General features: G+C 38.1%; 1 protein-coding gene across 3 annotated transcripts in view; it reads right to left on the bottom strand.

Moving 5' to 3' along the window:
* LOC126365905 (glycerol kinase-like) overlaps window positions 1-23,739 on the bottom strand; it is a 145,526-nt gene that overhangs the window by 63,603 nt on the left and 58,184 nt on the right. For all 3 annotated transcript variants that reach the window (XM_050008627.1, XM_050008625.1, XM_050008626.1), the window contains 2 exons: window positions 13,672-13,928; window positions 4,320-4,525 (listed from right to left, as the gene is read on the bottom strand). In XM_050008627.1, coding sequence (XP_049864584.1) covers window positions 4,320-4,525; window positions 13,672-13,928 — 463 coding nt within the window. The remainder of the gene's footprint in view (window positions 1-4,319; window positions 4,526-13,671; window positions 13,929-23,739) is intronic.

Here is a 23,739-nt window from a genome sequence, read left to right as displayed (position 1 = left end):
CCTTAGATTAGTTAGGTTTAAGTAGTTTTAAATTCTAGGGGACTGATGACCTCAGTTGTTAAGTCCCATAGTGCTCAGATCCCTTTGAACCACTTTTATTTTCTCCAAAGGTCTCTTTAATTTTCCTGTAGCCAGTATCTATCTTACCCCTACATCCTTACATTTGTTCTCTAGCCATCCCTGCTTAGCCATTTTGCACTTCCTGTCGATCTCATTTTTTAGATGTTTGTATTCCTTTTTGCCTGCTTTGCTTGCTGTATTTTTATATTTTCTCCTTTCATCAATTAAATTCAATATTTCTTCTGTTACCAAATCATTTCTACTAATTCTGATCTTTTTACCTACTTGATCCTCTGCTGGCTTCACTATTTCATCCCTCAGAGCTACCCATTCTTCTTCTACTGTATTTCTTTCCCCCATTCCTGTCAATTGTTCCCTTATGCTCTCCCTGGAAGTCTGTACAACCTCTGATTCTTTCAGTTTATCCAGATCCCATCTCCTTAAATTCCCACCTTTTTGCAGTTTCTTCAGTTTTAATCTACAGTTCATAATAACCAATAGATTGTGGTCAGAGTCCACATCTGCCCCTGGAAATGGCTTACAATTTAAAACCTGGTAGCTAAATCTCTGTCTTACCATTATACAATCTATATGATACCTGTCAGTATCTCCAGGATTATTCCATGTATACAACCTTCTTTTATGATTCTTGAACCAAGTGTTAGCTATGATTAAGTTATGCTCTGTGCAAAATTCTAGCAGGTGGCTTCCTCTTTCATTTCTTACCCCCAATCCATTTTCACCTACTATGTTTCTCGAATTCCAATCACCCATGACTATTAAATTTTCATTTCCCTTCACTACCACAATAATTTATTTTATCTCATCATACATTTCATCAATTTCTTTATCATCTGCAGAGCTAGTAGGCATATAAACTTTGACTACTATAGTAGGTGTAAGCTTCGTGTTTATCTTGGCCACAATAATGTGTTCACTATGCTGTTTGCAGTAGCTTACCACCAGTCCTATTATTTTATTCATTATTAAACCTACTCCTGCATTACTCCTATTTGATTTTGTATTTATAGCCCTGTATTCACCTCACCAAAAGTCTTGTTCCTTCTGCCACCGAACTTCGCTAATTCCCACTATATCTAACTTTAACCTATCCATTTCCCTTTTTAAATTTTCTAACCTACCTGCCCGATTAAGGGATCTGACATTCTACGCTCCAATCCGTAGAATGCCAGTTTTCTTTCTCCTGATAACAATGTTCTCTTGAGTAGTCCCCGTCCGGAGATCCGAATGGGGGACTATTTTACCTCCAGAATATTTTACCCATGAGGACGCCATCATCATTTAACCATACAGTAAAGCTGCTTCCCCTCGGGAAAAATCACGGCTGTAGTTTCTCCTTTATTTCAGCCGTTTGCAGTACCAGCACAGTTTTGGTTAGTGTTGCAAGGCCAGATCAGTCAATCATCCAGACTGCTGCCCCTGCAACTACTGAAAAAGCAGCTGTCCCTCTTCAGGAACCACACGTTTGTCTGGTCTCTCAACAGATACCCCTCCGTTGTGGTTGCACCTACGGTACGGCCGTCTGTATCGCTGAGGCATGCAAGCCTCCCCACCAACGGCAAGGTCCATGGTCCCACAAAAATGCAGCTGAAAGTACCAAAGGCGATGTATGCAAAACTCTCTATAGGGAGAGCATCACAAAGAGATGACATTTTAGGTGGCACAACCTTTTTGAACACAAACCTTGTGAAAGATAACCTGAGAGTGAGCTTTTCTGTGTACCATCACCATAAACACATATTGGGCTCTATTGTAACCATCTCATCTGACGATGGTGCTGTAAATTCCAAAAATCACAAAAAATGAACACTTACAATGTTTATTTTGTTCTCAGTTGCCATTCTTAAACACAAATCGTTATTCTTCACCAGTAATGTCTATATTTGAAAGATTAATGGAGTTATGAGCTTCTTCACAATCTCTTTGTCATCCTTAAACTTTCATAAGTTTCAGAACTCTTGAATATTTCTTGCATGTATTGCTATGCACCCCAACAAATTGTATGAAATGTCTAACATTGTAACAAAAATCCATCACAGCTGCTCTTCTTATATTTTACTTACCACTAACAGTTCTGAGCAATGGCTCATTCTCAAGTGGTACCTGGACATAATCAGGCTATTATCGACATGTACATCCACATATCTGGATACAAATGTACAATTTTGGTTGCTTCCACAAGATTTACTTGTGGTATAAGATGTTAAATATTAGTTTTCATTTACGATCTACATTTGTTTCATCATGGTTGTGCATGATTGTTACAGTGTCAATTTGTGTGTCAATGATATAGTTTTTTTTTTTTAATTGATACCTTAGATATAAATCAATATTATAATATTCCTGCATAATTATGTCAAAACAAAACTATATCATAACTGAAGAACAAATAAAAACCATACTCTCATTGACACAAAAAAAATAAAAGATCAAAGTGAATCCCTCTGAATATGAGGAGGAAATGAAATGAATGATTCAGATGGAAAGGGTGGCATAAAGCTGTTGCCTTCTCTCCTGAGGCAAGCTGGCTCACAACTGTTGTAAAAAGTCATTGATATCCTGGATAATGGCACTTGGACTGATTTGATATGGAAGCTGGTCCCATGTTCTACCCGGGAATATGTTTGAGGATATTACTGGCGATGGAAGTACTTCTACATCAAGCAGACAGTTCATAGAGACATGTACTATGTGTAGTTGAGTATTACCCTATTGAAAGATGGAACTGTGATACTGTTCATGAGAGGTGACAGATGTCAATGACATACTGTTATACCATCAGAGTTTCCTCAATCACTACCAGAAGTCGTACCTGATGGACCCCCTCCACCATGACAGCAAGAGTAACGCCAGTCTCTCTCCAAAACAGTGGAAAAATGGGACCTCTACCACGGTCACCGCTGTATTCACCAGTGAACATAATGTGGTGTCACTCATCAACAGTCCATGATTCAGAGTCATGAAATCATTCCAAATGTGTCCATTTGTGGTATGGTGTTAATGGTAGCCTATGCAAGTGAAGGTCTGTTGGCTAGTCTCTGACCAATTGTGTGGTATGACACAGAATGCTGCAGAGAATCCATTACTTACTCTCGGACTGCAGGCACAGATGTGAAGTGGTTAAGCTGCACTTGGTGTACAATATCGTGTGTGTGCATGTGCGTTGGTGGTAGGGTCATAGAGGGGTGATGGGGAGACTCGTGCACCAACTGATAATAATCTGGTTATATCTAGATATCACTTGAGAATGAGCCATCACTCAAAACCATAGTGGCAAATAAAACATTAAAAAAAAACAACTCTGATTGATTGTTACACGATACTATAAACTTCATACATTTTTAAAGTCTGTCTCAAGTTTGAAATGGTGCTGAAAAGCTTTATACCAACCACAGTGTTCCTGAGTTTATTAACATTTATTTTCTTTGAGATGCCACAGCAAAGATGAATGTTAGATATGTAAATGAATATCAACTATATTAATTGATCTACCTTCTTCTTCCATTCCTTCGCAATTCAATCTTGCTAATATCTGCCAAATCATTTATAGCTCTTGTGTCCATGAGTAAGACATAGTAATTAATATTATGATTTAAGGAAGGAAAGAAAATTACAGTTTCTGTCTCTCTATGACCAGTTTGACACAGACAGAACACAAATTCAGATTGTACAAGGATGGAGAAAGAATTTGGGTGTGTCCTTCAGTGTATTTGTCCCATTTTAAATGTACACCAAATGTAAATGTGTTACATAACTGTCTACAATTATCATTATTATGCTTTGTGTACTGAAATCATTGTAATTGTGCCTTGTAAAACTTGACTTATTCCACATCATAGCAATGAGCTTACTTAATGGACATATGTAACTTTAATAGCAAAATATATACAATCTGTTGTTCCTTCAAACACAGGGTCATTGTCAGTAGTACACATATTGAGTGGAACAAACTTATTGACAGAAGGGGCATTCACGGATATATAAACCAATATGCTATAGTGTTTCTCACGAACATGAATGTAGTGTTTCATATTGCCTCCAACTAGATTTGTACAGGAATATTTATCTAGTCATCACAGTTGGAACTGAAGCTTCAAAACTGAATTTTACAAACTTTACTGGACATCAACACAATAGCAAAAACTAGATTCCTCATACAGACACATGCAAATTAAGCTTCAGGGTATCCACAAATATGACGTAATTTACAACACAAAACAGTTCGGTGTGGTACATACCAACTGGGATTCCACACAAATCTGCCTGCAGCTGCATAATTGTATCATTTACAGTTAAACCACCATCCACAAGAAGTCTTGTTAGTGGAATTCCACAATCTTTATTCATAGCATTTAAGATGTCTCGTGTCTGAAAGCATACTGCTTCCATAGCAGCCTTCACAATATCTGCTTTAGTTGTTTCTTCTGACAGGCCGCATATAACACTGAAATAATAATAATATTCATTTTCTTCCTTCATGTTAATCTTACACTCAAAGTTAGAAAAGTTACAAAAAAGAGAATTCACTTAAGAAAACTGTAAATGACATGGACACAATATGGCTGGACTTCACTTATCTTCAGGAGATAAAGTGCAATTATTCCTGAGAGACAAAATAAAAGTCCAAAAAATTATTTCCTAGCTTCTGGAACCTTTAAGTCCTTCATCGAGGAGGAAAGACAGACAGGTTTTGGAAGGTTGGGCAGCAAAGTCAAGTCACTCAGACCCCAAGATGAGACAGACCAACCTGATGCCACACTTCTAGCTTCAGCTGCCATAGACTGCAGTTGTGTGTGCGAGTTGCATTTGCATGCGTGCGTGCGTGTGTGTGTTTGTGTGTCTGTTGTCTATTTTTGACACAGTTTATATTGTGCAGTCAATCTGCAACTCAGCAACTCTGCTATATGGTGAGTGGCAACTTTCCTTTTCATAATATCGGTACATTCCTTCCTGAATTTCCATTGTTTGATTACTAGAGGGCTAATTGGTCTAGAAAATAAAATTTAAATTTAACCTTTGGTGAAAACATTCATTGACAAAATAAACCAAGGATTGAAGTGAAAGCATTTACTGACAAAATAAACTGAGGATTGGACACTAGTTTCAACTGCGAATTTAGAGATGTAGTGTCAGCATCTAATCCACGTATACTGGCACAATGATTACAACGAACAAAGATTATTTACCCAGTGAGACTCAGTCCTACCTGGACTGTTTTCCATCACAACACATTTGCGAGGAAGGAGCCACAAAGTACCTGCTAAGTAGACTTTGAAGAGAGAAGAAATAATCTCTTATGAAAACATTTATTCTTGCCATTTTTTGATCATATATTTCATTGATATTTGATGGGGATCACAATATAAAAAACTAAATATGTCTTTAATTTCATCAGAGTTCTATTTGTCTAAGAAAATATGGTACAGACTTTGTGAAGGAAAAAAAAGTTAAGAATATGGGTAATACAAAAGTAATATGCAATGGAGGAGTTTAATATACATGAGCCAAAAAGAATTGGCAGCTACTAATTCTTGCTATGGGTGAGGTCAATGTACATGGAAAACTATGGTGCACAAGTTCATGTCTCAATTTACTGGCATCATAACAAAACTTGTAACCTCGCTGGTACATGTTTCTAGATAAGGATGGCTCTCAAGGACTCTCAAGAAAAGCTTTAGTTTCTAAATAATTTTGCTGTTTCTGGAACAGAAAGTTGTATGAATAAGTAATTGAAAGAAGTGAGTGTGCTGTGTTTTGTCAAACATCCACAACTGATTTGTTAATAAATACATACTGAATTACATGTTTGGAGCTAGAAGAATACTATGAATTAGACGACACTTTTCTACTCTGTAGTGGAGCATATGCTGCAATGAACATTTCTGATAAATTAAATATATAACAACACATAATGTTTGTAGGTGTATGGAATTTTTGCCACTGGGTATCTGTCTCTTTCTTTATTGTTGCAGTATGGTATCAATTATCTCACATTGCAATTTTTGTGATGTGAGGTTAAATTAATTCTTTTCTTTTTTTTCCTTTTGTTTAGATAAATATGCTCAAATAATGAATGTACAACTGATTCTGTCATGTCCAAATGCAGCCATGGAACAATTTTATTCTTTGTGTTCATGGTATAAAATTGTAAAGTTTTAAGATTTTGTGTCATTTTATGTAAATCTGAACTCCCGTAATAACAACACCAAATTTTAAAATGTAGATCATCAATTATAACAAAGGCTGATGTTTCAGTATGCTTGATGTATATCCTTACAGTATCTTTATCAAAAGTAATATTTTGTATTCAGAAATAAGTAAATACAGATTTGTTGAAGACTTGAACCAATAAAGAAATCAATGTATTAAAACCTAAAATTTTCCACATTCAATATACAAAATTTCAGAAATGGAAGAGCCCACAGAAGTAGGGTGGGAGTGTCCCCCTCATAGCCTTCATTATGCACGTTCCTGTCAGCTGATTCCATTTTAGACCCTAAAAACTGTGTGTAGAATCAACGTTGCTGGTTGTCTGTTGTGGTGTTGTTGGCACCACTGACATCAGCACCACGTTAAGTCAGTAGACATGAGCAATAACTGGACTATTTGCTATTAGTATCGATCACATGTTTACTCTTCATGAGCTCACAACCATCACTGCTCATTCTGCATGGTGTACCTTATAAAATGTTGGCCGATGTAGGACCCTCAGTGTTCCTTTACCCATCACTACTACTGAGGAGGTGTGAATTTACAGACTTACAGAGCAATAACACTCAGAAATTTGTCACTTAAAAGCAGCTACGAGAGGTAGAAAGGATGCGGGTCAAGTAAATAGCTGCCTCGGAGTATGACCAATGAAAGTGCACAGTTCTAGTTTTTCGTAAAAGATCAAATAAGTATGTTCACATGCTTTCCATAAACTTGAGAATGCAGCAAATTTAGGATCTTGAAGAAATTCTGACAAAATAACTGTGGCCAAATTGTCAATACAAGTTGAAGTACTTGACTTTATTATGCTTGATTCTATATGCAGTCATGCAGTTACCTATTACAATTTTAGACAGTCACACTACAAGAGGAAAAACACTGCGAGGTTTTACATGACGCAACTGCATAGTATGCTTATTTTGGACAGATAATCCACCCAGTAATTTGTGAATTGCATTAGAAATCTAATGCTAATATGTATGAGCTCATGAAGACAATTCACACAATGGGACAAAACTGTTAGAAGCTGGACAAATGGCATTGGATACATTATCTGAAAGGGCTGCAGGTTGAACTCGACTGAGTAGTACGACTGACTTTTGTAAAACAAACGAAGAAGCAATATAAACAGCAATTCAATTTTTTGAACAGCTACAGAGACCGCAAATTAATCACAAGTTGTGGGAAATCAGCTATCATGAGAACAGGCAATAAAGTACAACTTCTCATATGAAAAGCATTTGACGTTTACCTACAGAGTAGAAGGACACACAGTTTGAAAGTGTAAGAAGGGAACACAAGACTGAAAGTGAAGAGCTTTTGGAGGAGTATTCCAAAGGCTGATGGGACAAAGGGCCACTCCTTTACCACTGCCCCCCCCCCCCTTTCCCCAAGAAATATTAGTTACTGTGAGCTCCACTATTCCAAAGGCCTACTTGCCAACACAATTTGCCAGGGGCAAAATATGTTTCCTTTTTTGGATGTGGTGCAAAATATTCAAGGACAAAAGTTGGTGGCAAGCAACCTGTACAATTGAAGGGTTAAATGGCAACCACGTGCACAATTGTGGAAAAGTTCTGACTGACTTTGTGACAGGCCAAGATGATTACATGATGGAAATGCTTGTGATAAGGAGTAGAGAAAAATGCTTTGAAGGTATATTAAAGTTGGATTTCATGGTAGCTAACCACACACTAATCAGTGTAGAAGAAAGAGAATCCCGTTCCCTCAAAACAATTATCGTGAACTCTAAAGGTCAGACTCAAAGGAATGTTAGTGCTACTAAGGTAACAGACAAATCAAGTAGTGATGCAGTTATTCTGTTCCGAATCCCTGAACATTTGGCTGAATGTGAGTGCAACCCCCTGCGAACAGGAAAAACTCTGTATACTGACATGAAGCTGACATAGTACGGGGGAAGTAATGTGGTGTAACTTGCTACATCCGAGACATTGCTGTGCAGCAAGAACTGTCAGTGTTATTAAAGAAGAGCCAAATAAGAATTGCATATTCCAGCAAGCATTACTAATATGAGTAACACTGAAGTGGAACTACCATAAGAAACTATTGTTGCGGCAATACTGAATACAGAGATGAAACTGAAGTACCTATTAACGAACAAGATATGTAGGGTGTTAATTATTGTCCACCTTAAGACAGTGTGAAGAAATTAACTGACAAAGCAACTGAACCATTTCACTCATTTATCACTCAGTGGTACTTGCCTTCTCCGATATGTTTTGAGAACAGGACAATCTTCCAGTGACCCCTTTAGTTCAACAAAGGATACACATAAGAGAACCAGTACCCATCACTCAATGAGCAAACAGAATTCCATATAGACACTTATCCTTGGTCAAACAGCAGGAAGTTGGATTCACTAAGCCCACAGAACCACCAGATCCAACGTGAACATCCCTCATAGCAATTATCAAGAAAAAAAAAATCACATACAGGGGAACAGCATTACAGGTTTTGTGCTGATCACAGGAAGATGAATGCTGCAGTGTAACCAGATATTCATCCGATACTAAATCTCATACACACTTTGAATTATCTTGATTTGTGCAAAATCTTTGGTGAATCTGATTTAAGCAGCAGGTACATCCAGATGACAGAGCTAAAACACATTTTTTTACAACTACAGGTGTGATACTGTCCTCAGAGGATTCGCATCCACACAATTTCTGGTTTACCGCAATACTGTTACTAAGAGCAGTATTTGAGAGACTGGGCAGTGCAAATCATTCCCTATCCATGTAAAAGTTTCATTTTGCTGTAACTGATGTAGAATATTTAGGACATAGGATAACAACAGATGGAGCTGAATCTAATTTAAAAAGTTGTGACGAATATCCAGAATTGACAAATGTGAAAGAACTGCAGGCATTTCTGGGCCTTGTAAATTTTTAACAATGAGTTATTCAGCATAGCATATCCAATCACTCAACTGCACAAAGAAGGAGTAGGTTTTACTTAGCAGTCAATGAAAGCTCTGAAAATAGTTCCCATATTGGCTACTAGTAATTTTGCAGTCGGAGTGGTCTTTATCACAATAAATCAACATAGAAGAGTGCCTAATTTCATTCACTCCTCATCTCCTGAAATCAGCCAAATTCAGTTACTGGACAACAGAAAAGTAATTAGTTGCAGTTGTCTATGGCATAAATTACAGGTTAGTTTTCTTACCCGATAATTCACTATAGTAACAGTTCATGCAGCACTGAAATAGCTTCTAAACCCTAAGGATCCCAGCAGCAGCCTTGCACTGAAATGAGTACCAATTGAAAGTAGTTTGCTGACCTGGAAAGCTGCACAGCAATGCAGATGGATCAAGCAGGAAAATATTCACAGTTGGCAGGGAAGAGGAATTCATTAACACACAAGTTTCAACCTGGAAACAAGATCCTAAATTTGAAATTGTTGATGGAATACTTTACAAAAGCACAGCTAAGGAGAAAATGTTATTTTTATACCTGACAGCCTATAAGAACAAGTGATAAAATAAGTCATAACATTCCACTGACAGAGCACAGTGGCAAAAGAGCTACTAATTTGTCAGTAGAACTATTGGTGGCTGAACTGGAAACCAAAGGCTTACAGTTATGTTTCATACTGTGATTCATGAAATAAGCAAAATTATGTGGCCAACACCAAAGCACCTCTGTAAGAACTCCCAGAAACAAAGCAAATTTTTTGAATGAACAGGTTCCTTAAACGGGTCCCTTACCAAAAACCAGAGAATGGAAATCATTACAGCTTGACTATTTTTGGTCATTTCTTGAGATACCTATTAATGACATCTATCCTGGATCAAAGTGCTAAGAACTGTGGCATGTGTGATTATTAAATACAAGATTTTGAAATATGGCACACCTTCCATGATTAGTGACCAAGGCTCCAATTTTACTTCCAAATTACTACAGCAAATTTGCTTGTTGCTGAAAATTAACAAGCTACGGACAATGCATAAATAACAGGAATGGACAGGTCGAAAGAGTTCATTAAACAATTAACACAAGTGTTGGCAGTAAGCACGATTCTTGGGACACAGACACACCATACATCTCAGCAAATACAACATAAAGGTCCACAACAGCACACACTCAGCCCTTACCAAATAGAGTACCTCATCATGACCTCACCATTTTACTTTGCAACATCAGCAAGAGGCAGCATCAATGAACACATCAGACACTTAGTCAGTAAACTAAATGATGTATTAAGTACATAAAGGCTTGAAACCCACAGGCATTTCTCCAGCAGGCCACTCAACGTGGCCATGGAGCTGTTATACCTAAATATTGTGTTGAAGACTTTGTTTATTCGTTCAATCCAGGAAGTTTACATTGCATGGAAAAGACCATATAAAGTCCTTGAAATCACCTCCATGGTTACATTATAGGTCCAATCACCATTTTGCTCTATCATAGTGCATTTGAATTATGTAAAGCCACATTAGAACAGCAGTGTACTAAACCAGCCAATGAACCAGAAGACGGCCACAGAATATGTCAGATAGTGGCAAGCCAGTGAGTCACTGAGCTGAGGGCCGATATTCATTGCTGACAAGCCAGGATGCCACCAAATGATACAGGATACAGGCACGAGCAGCACTTTGTCACAATATCAACTACACCAGACGTAATGCTAAGTGTATGTTAAGTGTGTGTATATCACAAATAGTGCACAAGTGTATAAGTGTGTATGTTCAAAAGTGATCAGGTGTGATCATCTCTCATAAGCAATAAGCTGACAAACTGAGTCAAACTATAACAAGTCATTTCTTCCAGAGAACTGATTCACTTTCCTTGATTCCATAACATTACATTTAAGTACAATTCTTGTTCGCAAAATATCTAAACTGCACACGCATTCACCATGAAATTATGGCAGTATATGGGTCAAACACAATGTTGCGCCCAGCTGTAGTGAAACGACACCAACAATTTGACAAAGGCAGTATAGACATGGGTGATGCTGATCGAGATGGAAGGATAGATATCAACATCAACCATAGACAACAATTTCCAGGTGATCGAGGGATGATTCACAGCAATTTTAGATTTTCGGATGATGAGGACATTCACACATTGGTTCCCCAATGGCTAGATGGCCGAGGATCAGCTTTCTATTTTCAAGGAATTGAATGATTAGTAGAATGTTCAGATTGTTGTTTTACAGAGACTAGGTGAATATGTATGTGTGTTACTTTAAATACTATGCAGCATTCCATAAAAGCATAAAAATTACTCGACCTGTCATAATAGTGCGTAACTTATTTTGTGAAGTCACCTCGCAGAAGTACACAGGATGATAATGGAAATGGCAAATCATCACACTTCAATGAATTTTTGTGGACTCCAAAGAAAACCCTGATCAAATAACAAAACTAATATTATGCTAACTGTTCTCAAATATTTGGTAATATATGAAATATAAGGCTGAGACAGATGGGAAAAAAAGTAAGTACACCGTTTATTATTTCAAAAGTAATCACAATAACTGTTAGTACATTTATCTCACTCTGATACAAGACAGTCATTGCCTTCATGGAAAAAAATTGTGGTTACCTACAGAAATAGGATTGTACCCAGAAATGCAACTCTTCATCCAAAGCAAATAGATTGCTACCAATGTCTTTCTTCAAAGCTCCAAAATTCAAAAATCACATGGGGAGAAATTGGGACTGTATGAAGAATGTGAAAGGGCTTACCAGTGAAACTTCTGCATTCCATATTTTTGGAGCCCTAAGGAAAGACATCTGTGGCTGTCAGTTTACTTAGGACAAAGAAGTGCATGCATGGGTACAAGTGTGGTTCCACAGGCAAGGGCAAACATTTTTCCATGAAGGCACTGACCATCTCATCTCACAGTGGGATTAATGCATTAACAATTATGGCAATTACTTTAGAAATAATAAACAGTTTACTTACTTTTTCCCTATTTGTCTCATTTTCATTTGACTGTCCTTATACACTGTGTATTGATGTAAAATGCATTCAGATTCAATCCAAAATGTGTAGGTGAGAACAAATTTAAGCCTACAAGAACTCAAACATAGATGCTTGCCTTTCGCAGACAATGAGCAACCTGTTAAACTATCCAAGCATTTCTATTTTATATATCAGCCAAAAGTTTCAATTTGCCATTTGTTTTCCACTGTACATTTCCAGCTATTTATTGGAATCTTGTAGAAAGGACAAAAAAGGAAAACAAATTACTTCCACCACTGTTTTCCTTTTTTCCCATGTCTCATTTTGCTAGCTGGAAATCCAATGAAATGCATAAACTTTGTGCAACAATTTCTTTTTTCCTGATGAATTATTCAGAAATATCATGCCAGTCACGCAAGCTTACTCTGAATACTTATTTCCTACCATAGATACACACATATGGAATGAGAAACTGATTGGACTGGTAGGCCATCGACTTTCTTTGTGGTAAGGGAATGTCTACCTCAAATGACCATCAACAATAACTATAGATACACACTGAAATATAGTAGCATATAGATAGCAGAGAGAAAGTACATCAGATGTAATAGTGTGCCCAGACACATACAATACCTCATTTCTAAATCCTATGTTTGTCATAGCTGACTAGTTGTCCATGTGTTTACATTAGTAACTGACTGCTTTGCTGGGAGTTTGTAGACATAGCTGAACACACACACAAGTTTGATAAACTACTAATAATAATTAAAATTAACTATCACCATCGAGTGATCAGCCATGAGATGGACCCACTACTTTTTTTTCTCTCTCCTCAATCATCAGCAGGTTTGTTTCATATTTTCAAGTACTTATTATTTCTGTAAATTATAAGGAGACAGAATGGATGGCCATCACTTAGATTCACATACATTATGAAAAGTTGGGAAGGAGGATAATGTCATTCACATCCCAGATCAAATGGAACCCCTCCATTCTAAGGGCAAAGAAAGAAAGATGATAGGTCATTCATCTTTGGAAGGTTTTTGTCATCTCTCGTTCTCCCAACATGTGCATCCCTCTCAAATCAGAGTCTGAGTGACTAGCGTCTCCAAACCAAATACCTGTTTTCTCTCTGAGGAAGGAACTAACAGTTCTGAAAGTTAGGAATAGTTGGAACTTTTAAATGTGTCTAGCAGCAGTATTAGAATTTTGCCTTGTGAAAGTATGTGCTGGATGACCATCCTGTTACCCTACAATTTCCTCATGGCATCTCATTATTATTATTATTATTATTATTATTATCAATACATATTTATCCCTTAAAGGAAAATATAGAAAAACCAAAAGCAAGTATCGCTTTTGGGGAAAAAATAAAAAACGTCACAATAAATTAAAAGAACAGTACGAAAAGATAATCTGAAGAACTGGTATTTGAGGGTTTTACCTGCGAGCATCCTTTCGCCAATATGGAGCATAAAGTCCAGAGAATGCTGGAACAAAATAAACTTCACGATGAGCTGTCATTTCTTTAATCATATTCTCGGACTCAGCAATATCTTTCAAAATACCAATGTTATCTTTCAGCCAACTAAATGCAACACCTGCAATGGCAATGGCACCTTCCAGGGCATAAACTGGAGGAGTATTTTTTCCCATGCGATAGGCTACAGTTGTCAAAAGGCCATGACTTGAGTGCACTACCTGTAATAAGTACAGACATTTTTACAAAAATATTGAAAATGATAAGCGATGCCATGGTGGAATGGTCTACGGATAAGATGGGTACAGAAAGTTGGAAAAACATTTGTTTAAGGTAAAATCCATCACTGTATATCTGACAAGCCATAATTACGTGTCTGGTCATATATGAGATTACATCTACATTAACTATTTTCCATCATTCTTCATTGTACAAAAAAAGGATTCAGTATCCGTCCCCACATAATTTTTGCTTTTTTAAAATACAATTTGCATTTACACCTACTCTGCAAACCACTCTGAACTGCACGGCACAGGATACCTCCCACTGTACCACGTATTAGGGTTTCTTCCCATTCCACTGAAGTATAAACCATAGGAAGAATGGTTGCTCAAGTGTCTCTGAGCACTCTATACAAAGCCTAATCTTGTCCTCATGGTCCCTAAGAGAGCTATACTTACACAGTTGTAGTACATTCCTTGAGTCCTCACTAAATAATGGTTTTTGAAACTATGTAAGTAGTCTCTCATGGGACAGATGCCATCTGCTACAAGCATCGTCCAGTTGAGATTTTTCAGCATTTCTGTCACACTCCTCTATGGATCTCAAACACATTTATCTATCAGTGCTGCCCTTATTTGTACAAATTCAATGTCATCTGTTAGTCCTATTTTGTATGGCTCCTACACAACTGAGTAATATTTTAGATGGCTTGCATAGCTGTTTAGTACACATTCTATGTTATCTGTTAGTCCTATTTTGTACGGCTCCTACACAACTGAGTAATATTTTGGATGGCTTGCATAGCTGTTTAGTTAGCAAATATACTTAACAGTCCGAATGTGTTTTTCCCTGTATCCTACCAATTAACAAAGGTCTACCACCTCCTTACCTAAAGTTGAGCAGAACTCATGCAGCCATCACACTACATATAAGGTTTAATGTACCATCATAATCAAAAGTGACAGTAGGATCACATCATATTATAAATTGATCTGCTCTTCCAGCAAAGAGGCACGTAAAATATGATTATTCTCAAAAGTTTCTAGCAGAGCAGTATGGTGATAAAAGTTGGCCAACAGCACTGATGGTGACCAGATGTTCTTGTAGGTAGCTTGTTGCACTGTATCTGTTTGTGCAGCCAATAATGTGATCCAAATCATCTTTTTCATCACCTTCAAATAATGGGGATGCGGCCAGACCAATATACTGTAGATGGTTCCTATACCAGCAGTGGTAAATGCTAGGTGCTTTGTAGTGTTCGTGAGTCTTCTGGTGCACTGATTTTTTCTCATGTCGGAAGTTAGGAATCGGATTGCGTTCACTTGGCCATAATCTTTGCCTTTGTATATGGATGTCTCTTGCCATTCTATGTTCTACTTCTCTCTGACTGTTGATTTAATAAAGTTTAAAAGATCTGTAGCTAATAATTCCATGTGCCCCTTGCTCTGCATTGACTGCTGCTTTGGTTAGCTTGTTTACTGCCTCACAACCAGGTATCCTACAGTGTGCTTTTACCCAGCAAATGGTAACTTACTGGTTCCTATTTGTGATCTGTATCATCATATTCATTATGTCATATACTATAGTATGGCTGGCTTTTTCACTGTGAAAATGTCTTAACAATTCCAGCAACAATCTGAAATCAGAAAGAATAATGAACTCAGAGTCCAAGTGCTTCATGGCATACTGAACGGCTTGAAGAATAGCCAAAAGCTCAGGTGTCACAATCACAATTTACTTATGGAGCTTGAATTTTATTTCAATATGACAGCTGCTATCCAGTAAGCACAACCACATCCACCGCCACCTTTATTCTCTGAAGCATTGGTATAGATGAATCTTACATTGTTATGTCTGGAGAGCAAGTCAATCAAAATGCAATTACTTTAATAACCACAGCCAAAGTCTAGGTCTGAAGACCACAACATACACTTGTATGGTAGTCTTCTTCAAAGAACAGTAATTATTGTGCAGACACACTTTATTTGGGAAATGAACTGGTATCCATGTACGTGGCAACAGGAGGAGAAAGACTTCCACTGATCCAGAATCTGCACAACCGCATTACGGTATACATGACGTAATATACGATCCTGACCGAACTGTGACAATATGAGTAAAAATTTTGCTCTCAGATATTCGCAACATAGATGTACGGAACAATCATTTGCTTAACCAGAAGAGTGTTAGGTAGGTGTAGACTGCATTGTCTCCAGCACTGAAATTCTCTCAACACATTTCTGGAGCTAACCCAAAACAAAGACAGCCATAATCTATGTATAGATGTACCAAAGCATGAAACAGTCTTAGTGCAATGTCTGCACCCACTCCCCACCTCAAATCCATGAGAGCTCGCAATATAGTAGTGGACTTTCTGCAGTTTCCGACAGGTTCTGTAATATGTATGTGGTACAATAAATAACACTGTTAGCTGTGTGTTTGTTTTTTTATTATCTAACTAGTAAACTCCAATTCTTTACAGAATCAAACTCCCATGTATAAAACTGTTTTAAATGTTTGATTACATTACAAATGAGTTGACGTGTTAAATTATGCCTACAGTTTGTTGGAAGTCACTAACTGCTCTCATTATGAAACACTGGACGAATTTAAACTGGGTAATCTGCACCCAATTTTATGCAAAAGCTAGTGTTTATGCCTCTCTGTGCTCCAGACATAATATCTCCTGAACTACGCCATACAGTGAAATAAATTTGCAGATACATTTAGGGGTATGCGTAGATTCTGTCTTCAAACTGTGTTGCAAATACAGTTAGTAGTAAAGAAGCAATAAATTAAAACATCATGGATGATGCCAAGTCTGACTGGACAACCAGTGAAACAGTAAGTGATAAACCTTTTCCCTTCCATAATCTGAGGGGGGTAGGGGTGGGGGGCATGGGAAAGGGAGGGGGGAGGGGGGAATTAGCAAAAAAAAAAGTTTTTGCAAATGTTTGAAATTACGTGTAAACTTTGTTGGAAGTCACTAAGTGCTCTCATTCTCAAAAACTGGATGAGTGGAGTCCATGTATTTGCATGCCATCAGTTACCCTGCCTTAAAACAAACATATAGTTTCTAGCTGTAATACTTTTCTTATTGTGTTAAAAGTTAAACATAAGATTATACCTCTTAATGAGTGGATCATGGCAGCATTTTAAATTTATAAATTCAGTCAATAATTACGTGACGTATGGAAAACCGAATTTTTTTAGTGCTAGACTGCAACTGGTGCTGGGTACTGAGTCCTGAGATGGCATTTTAGTAATGAAGACTGTGACTAGTTTTTGTTGTTCACTCCACTAGCAGGCCCCTCAATGGCAAATGGTTCTCAAGTAATCAATGAAAATCACAACCATAAAAGGACTGAAAACCATTAGCATCCACAGAACTTGTCACGTGTGTTGCATCTGGTGCAGTGTATCATTATTATGATGATTCTGTTTATTACATAGCCACTATTTGTCCTACAGGGATCTGAGCAAAATATTGACTGCTGCCTTGACTGGTAGTACATAAAAACCAAACTCTAGTGCTTCCAAGGGACGAATCCTGTATATTGAATAGAACTGAAGACCTGCTAGATGATATATCAAAACCTCTCTTCACCAGATACACATTTAGTCTAGACATAGCTTGATATATCTTCTGGAGCCACCAGGAAGTGAGTCACTCGCTGAATAAATACACAGGTCATCAGCATACTTTAAACTGTTACTTTTTAAGGTAAATTTGGATGTGGTCCAATGTCAATACATTGAACAGCAGGGGAGAGACAACAGCTTACTGGGCTAACCCTACACCACAATTATTTGCATTTCTTACTATCAGCGATTAATGGGAAAGTAACTAGATATGTTTGCTCATGAAGCTAGTGGGAATATTCTTCCTCCACACATTGGAAGCCAGCACTTTTTAGGGAATGTTTATACTGCAGCCACACTGCCGACACCTTGCTGCTAGCACATCACACCTCGCTGCTCACAGGAAGCCTTGTTGCATTTACGCTGCAGGCTCACTGCTGGCACATCACTGCTCATTGGTTATGCAGGCACCTTAATTCTCACATACTATTTGTAACATGCTTCTGTTCAGATGACTAGTTGAATGGATTAATTGTATTGTGTGAATCAAGACAATTATCTCAACATAGTCTGACAACAGTAATTGTGGTTAGTAGTGCCAAAAATGTGTTTATTAAAATGGAGAAAGAAGAGATATGGATCCACCCTTTGAATGTAGACCGTCCACACTGCAGATTATCCACAACTCAAAAATTATCCAGAGCACCTTTTCAGATAGTTAAGAATGTTACAATACATTTTCCAGTTTATTTCAAATATTATTAGGCCATTGTTGTTGTGGTCTTCAGTCCTGAGACTGGTTTGATGCAGCTCTCCATGCTACTCTATCATGTTCAAGCTTCTTCATCTCCCAGTACCTACTGCAGCCTACATCCCTCTGAATCTGCTTAGTGTATTCATCTCTTGTTCTCCCTCTACGATTTTTATCCTCCATGCTGCCCTGTGATACTAAATTGGTGATCCCTCGATGTCTCAGAACATGTCCTACCAACCGATCCCTTCTTCTAGTCAAGTTGTGCCACATGCTCCTCTTCTCCCCAATTCTATTCAATACCTCCTCATTAGTTATGTGATCTACCCATCTAATCTTCAGCATTCTTCTGTAGCACCACATTTTGAAAGCTTCTATTCTCTTCTTGACTAAACTATTTATCGTCCATGTTTCACTTCCATACATGGCTACACTCCGTACAAATACTTTCAGAATTGACTTCCTGACATTTAAATCTATACTCGATGTTAACAAATTTTTCTTCTTCAGAAATGCTTTCCTTGCCATTGCCACAGTCTACATTTTATATCCTCTCTACTTCAACCATCATCAGTTATTTTGCTCCCCAAATAGCAAAACTCCTTTACTACTTTAAGTGTCTCATTTCGTTATCTAATTCCCTCAGCATCACCCAACTTAATTCAACTACACTCCATTATCCTCGTTTTGCTTTTGTTGATGTTCATCTTATACCCTCCTTTCAAGACACTGTCCATCCGTTCAGCTGCTCTTCCAAGTCCTTTGCTGTCTCTGAGAGAATCACAATGTCATCAGCGAACCTCAAAGTTTTTATTTCTTCTATTATTAGGTCAGAATAGTTAAAGACATGAAGATTTGACCCACCGTTATTCACACAATTTTTGTAAAGAGTGATTCGTTGGCCTACTTACTCTGATGTAATGTTTTGCCAGTTTTTATTTATATCTGCTTCGCGTACGACATCTGCCACTTATAGATTTTTGTTCCGAGATTAACATCAAAAAAGAAAATTATAAATTAGGCGAAACAGAGAAAGTTAATTTCCAAAAATCATTACGGCTAATGAAGAGGTTGTCATGTCTGTATGCCACAGAGTCCCTGATATCTTTGCGTCCGAAAAAGGTTGATGTACGTGACTGTATAAAGCTGTCACTTGCAGTTCTTGTTCTTGAAATTATCTCATAAGCTCACAACAAACATTACCATCTGTGTAGGGTGGTTTGTCAAAATGCAGTCTGTCTACAAAGGGCATTGCTTAGAAAACATCATCTTAGAACAATGTTCAAATATGTTGCATCAATATGAAATATAACTATCAGTGGATGCTAAATGTATAAAAAGAAGTGCAGCACCAATAGTCACCTGTTTGTTTGATCCACAAGATAATGTCACAGAAATGCAGAAAAACCTGAGCTAGCAAGTGTAAACTACTTCTCATAAGAATACTTACAACATTTTCAAATATCAGTATCAAGTGAGGATTCAAGGAATATACTACAGCCTCCTGCATACAACTCCTACAGTGGTTGCAAAGACAAAATTAAACAAATTACAGCTTACATGGAAGCATTTAAGAAGTTATCTTTCCCCAAACTCCATAGGAGAATGGAGCGGGAAGAAACCTTGACTGAGAAGTACCCTCTGAGATGCACTTCACAGTAGTTTGTAGAGTATGTATGTAGATAGACATGTAAAAGCAGATATATGGTGTGCAAAGAAACTGCATAATGAGGAGAAGTCAATCATGGCACTGCTAAAGTGATCTTAAAAGCAGCCAGTCACAACTTAAGTTCCAGGTCGTATGGTGATGGTCACAGTACGGTACACAAACCACTTTGATATTGTCGCCTTGCAAGGATTGTAGTGAGCAGTGCGGTGAGCAATAATGGTGCAGGTTAAATGGACCGGTAAAATGCAGTGGGTTTGATTCATCATCGTTGACCCACACTGCGAGCGGTGAGGTGGCAGCATAAATGCTCAGCCGTCCCATGTTCTCTCCAAAAAACAGAATTTGTTTTGGAGAAAACGTTGTGGTGCTCATACCACCACTCAAATGTATGTTTCAACATCCTTTCCAGTACTTTCTGTGCACGGCTATGAAGCATTTTTGGCTGACATGATGTTACTTCATTAGGTGGTTTACCATGTTTTCCTACTGGCACTATTTTTGATTTTTTTCATTCAGGGATATCAATTCCTTTGCTCCAAATAGTATTAAAAATACTACAAAAATGATTCCCCCTCTTTCTGTGTTAAGAAAGAGAACATGCAGTAATGTATACTGTTAGTCCTGGGGCACTATTTCTCCCAACTAAAAGTGAAGCATTCGTTCAGCAAATGGTATCCTTCCTCTTTGTATTCTTCAACTGAGTCTAATGCCAAAAGTTTCAAAAAGTCAGTAACCAGTTTCTCCAGAAGCATTTTTGTACTACTGTTGTTCCAAGCACTATGTATAAGTCTTATTCATTGCCAGATGGTTGACCTGGGTACATCTTTGTTAAGGTAATTACAGACGTTTATTCGTGCAGATTTCTTCTTAGTTTTGAATAGTTGCTTTATTTTCGCCTGAAGACTAATTTTATGTAAGTTTCTTCTGAAGGATGCCTTCTATGCAGTTTTAGTGGTTCCCTTTGTTCCCACAGTGCTTTTTATTGCATTCCTCATCTCATTATATTGATACGTTTCCATTTTTCAGATTAAACACTTTATTTTGATTTATAGACCCATTGCTGCTTCTTCAGCACAAGCAACAAAATTAGCATATTCTATTCTTGTTCCTTCAAATTCTGAAAAGCATCGTACCTTTCCCAAAAGGAGAGTAGTGTACTTGTTCCAGTCTTCTTCCCAAACGTTCCAAATGTAGGTTGGCCATGTGACACCACATACCACCTGTGTCACATCTGAGAAAGTTGGGTAGATGATAAGATCCAAGGGCTTTTGCGGCTACCTCCTGCATAAAGTCTAATGCTAAACATGGTGAGCAAATTATACAATATACTCAGTTGTTGTTTGGTTGCCTGTTTGCTTTGTAATCTGCACAACTGACATTAACTTCATTCCACTCCTATTTGGTAGGTTTGAACAACAAGCAAATGTTACGGTGATGTTTCGGGAACTCAAATGGGAATCCCCGGAGGAAAGGTGACATTCTTTTCGAGGAACGCTACTGAGAAAATTTAGAGAACCAGCATTTGAAGATTCTGCTCCTCCAATATACATTGTGCATAAAGACCACAAAGATCCAGTGCACTATATTCTTAACGAGCTATGCCATTCTTGAAGTCTTTCAATATCTAACTAAATACTGGTCCAGCTTTTTTTTCTGACAGTACATAACTATAAATATCTGCAGTGTCTGCAAAAAGTCTGAGGTTATCACTAATACTGTGTGCCAGGTCATGAAGATACAACATTTATTCATTCATTCACTGTGTTCTATGGAACCTAATCAAAGAGAAGAACCATCAGAGAGTGCAAATAATCAAGGCATACATAACATTACACTAAGACATCATAGAAATTCAATCTCTACTGTATTAGCAGGAAACTTAATCTGTACTGTATTAACAATAAATGCAGTATCACTATATTGCTTAGTGTTATTCACATTTATGGCATCCAATTTAATTGAAAAAATTAGTAAGAAAGCTGCTACTACTAAGGAAAAAAGTGCAGCCTCCTTAGTGAATCCAATTTATAGTATATTATTAATTGTCTTACAGATTTATAGCAAACATTGCTAATTATCATGTAGTTAACGTGCTTCTCAGTCCCTGAATCTAGAAGTACAGATAATTTGTAGAAAGAGTGGCCAGTTATGTGTGTTTTTAATTTTCTTTTGATTGATTGAAAGGGGTTATGGGACTAAACAGTGAGGTCTTCAGTCCAGCAATTCAAAAGTGGGCAGATCCAGTCAGATGGATCAAACTATGAAACAAGGAAGCTAAAAACACACACAGTAGAAGGCATAAAAGGGTAGGCGAAATCTAAAAACTTGAGAAACAGAGGGATAAAAGAGTGGTCTTTGCATGGGGGAGTGGTCATGGGTCCCTGACCCAGAAAATATGAGGAGAGGTCCCAAACACAACCACCCTGCCCCTGCTCTAGGAGGAAAGCAAAATCTTAGAACTGAAAATAAAAACCACTTACATGAAGGAAACTGAGGACCAGTGCAGCTACCCACGGCAAGTAATTTGGGAGGTCATAATTAGTATGAAGGGCCAAAAGAAGGGGACATTCCTCCAATACATGGGTTACTGTCAGTCTGGCTCCACAAGCACATTATGGGCCTGGCTCGTTACCCAAGAGAAAATACTGAGAGCAGTAGTGCACCAGATGTCATTCCATTTTTAGGCAAAAAGAGATCTGCTGTGAATCTGCATACCTGCACCTGGAATAATGAAAGGGAATGGGGGATAATTATCTGCCTCTCTAAGCAAATGGTCAGCCAGTTCATTCACTGGGATGCCCGCATGACTTGGGACTCGGAGAAAGACAACTGAGCAGTCAGACCACCAAGGGCAAAGAGGAGGTCATGGAGAGCAAATAGCAAAGGGTGGCAAGAGTAGCATTCGTCTATAGCCTGCAGACTGGCCATTGAGTCGGTACATATTAAAACACTGTGGAGGGAAGCCTGATTAACAAAGTGGAGGGCCCTGTCAATCGCTAGCAGCTCTGCTGTGAACACACTACATGATCCTGGAAATAAATGAAGTTCCTTGCAAGTAACAGATATAAAAGGGTATCCCACCTTATCTATCATTTTAGAACCATCAGTACAGAAAATGGTAGCACCCTTGAACTCCTTGACGACGGAACATACATGATGCTGGTATTCATACAGGCAACACAGCCCTTAGGACCCTGGAACAGGTCAGTCCTAATTGGTGGTCGAGGTACCATTCAAGGTGGGTTGCGGTAGGAAATACATAGAGGACTTTCCAGTGACTGGAGATGAAGATCCTGTCAGAGGGAAGTCAGGAGCATTCCAACTAGCAATCCCACCTGAGGGCGGGTATCAGGAGGGAGGCATCCCTCATTTGCAATGAAGATGGGGTACATGGGATGGTCAGGGAAAAAGAGAACAGTGATCGCATAAGAAACCAGGAGTTGGCTCCATCATATTTGCAGAGGGGGAATCCCCGCTTCTGTGAGGAGGCTGTTGACGAGACTAGTGCGAAAAGCACCAATAGCCAGATGCACTCCATAAGGAAGAACAGGGTCAACCAGTTTCAGAGTGGAAGGAGCCACTCACTCAGCCATAAACCTGACAATCATAATCTAGTCTGAACAAAACCAGAGCATGGTAAAGATGGAGAACGGAAACATGGTCTGCATCCCAAAACATTTGGGCCAGGAGGCAGAGAGCATTAAGCTTCTGCATGCATGTAGTCTTCAGGTGACAAATATGGATCAGCCAGTTCAGCTTTTTATCCAAGAGAAGGCCCATGAAATTAAACTGTGCTACAACATATATG

Source organism: Schistocerca gregaria, chromosome 4, assembly GCF_023897955.1.
Source record: "Schistocerca gregaria isolate iqSchGreg1 chromosome 4, iqSchGreg1.2, whole genome shotgun sequence".
NCBI classification, from domain to species: domain Eukaryota; kingdom Metazoa; phylum Arthropoda; class Insecta; order Orthoptera; family Acrididae; genus Schistocerca; species Schistocerca gregaria.
The sequence above is the reverse complement of the archived record's forward strand: the minus strand, read 5'-3'. Positions and strand labels throughout refer to the sequence as shown.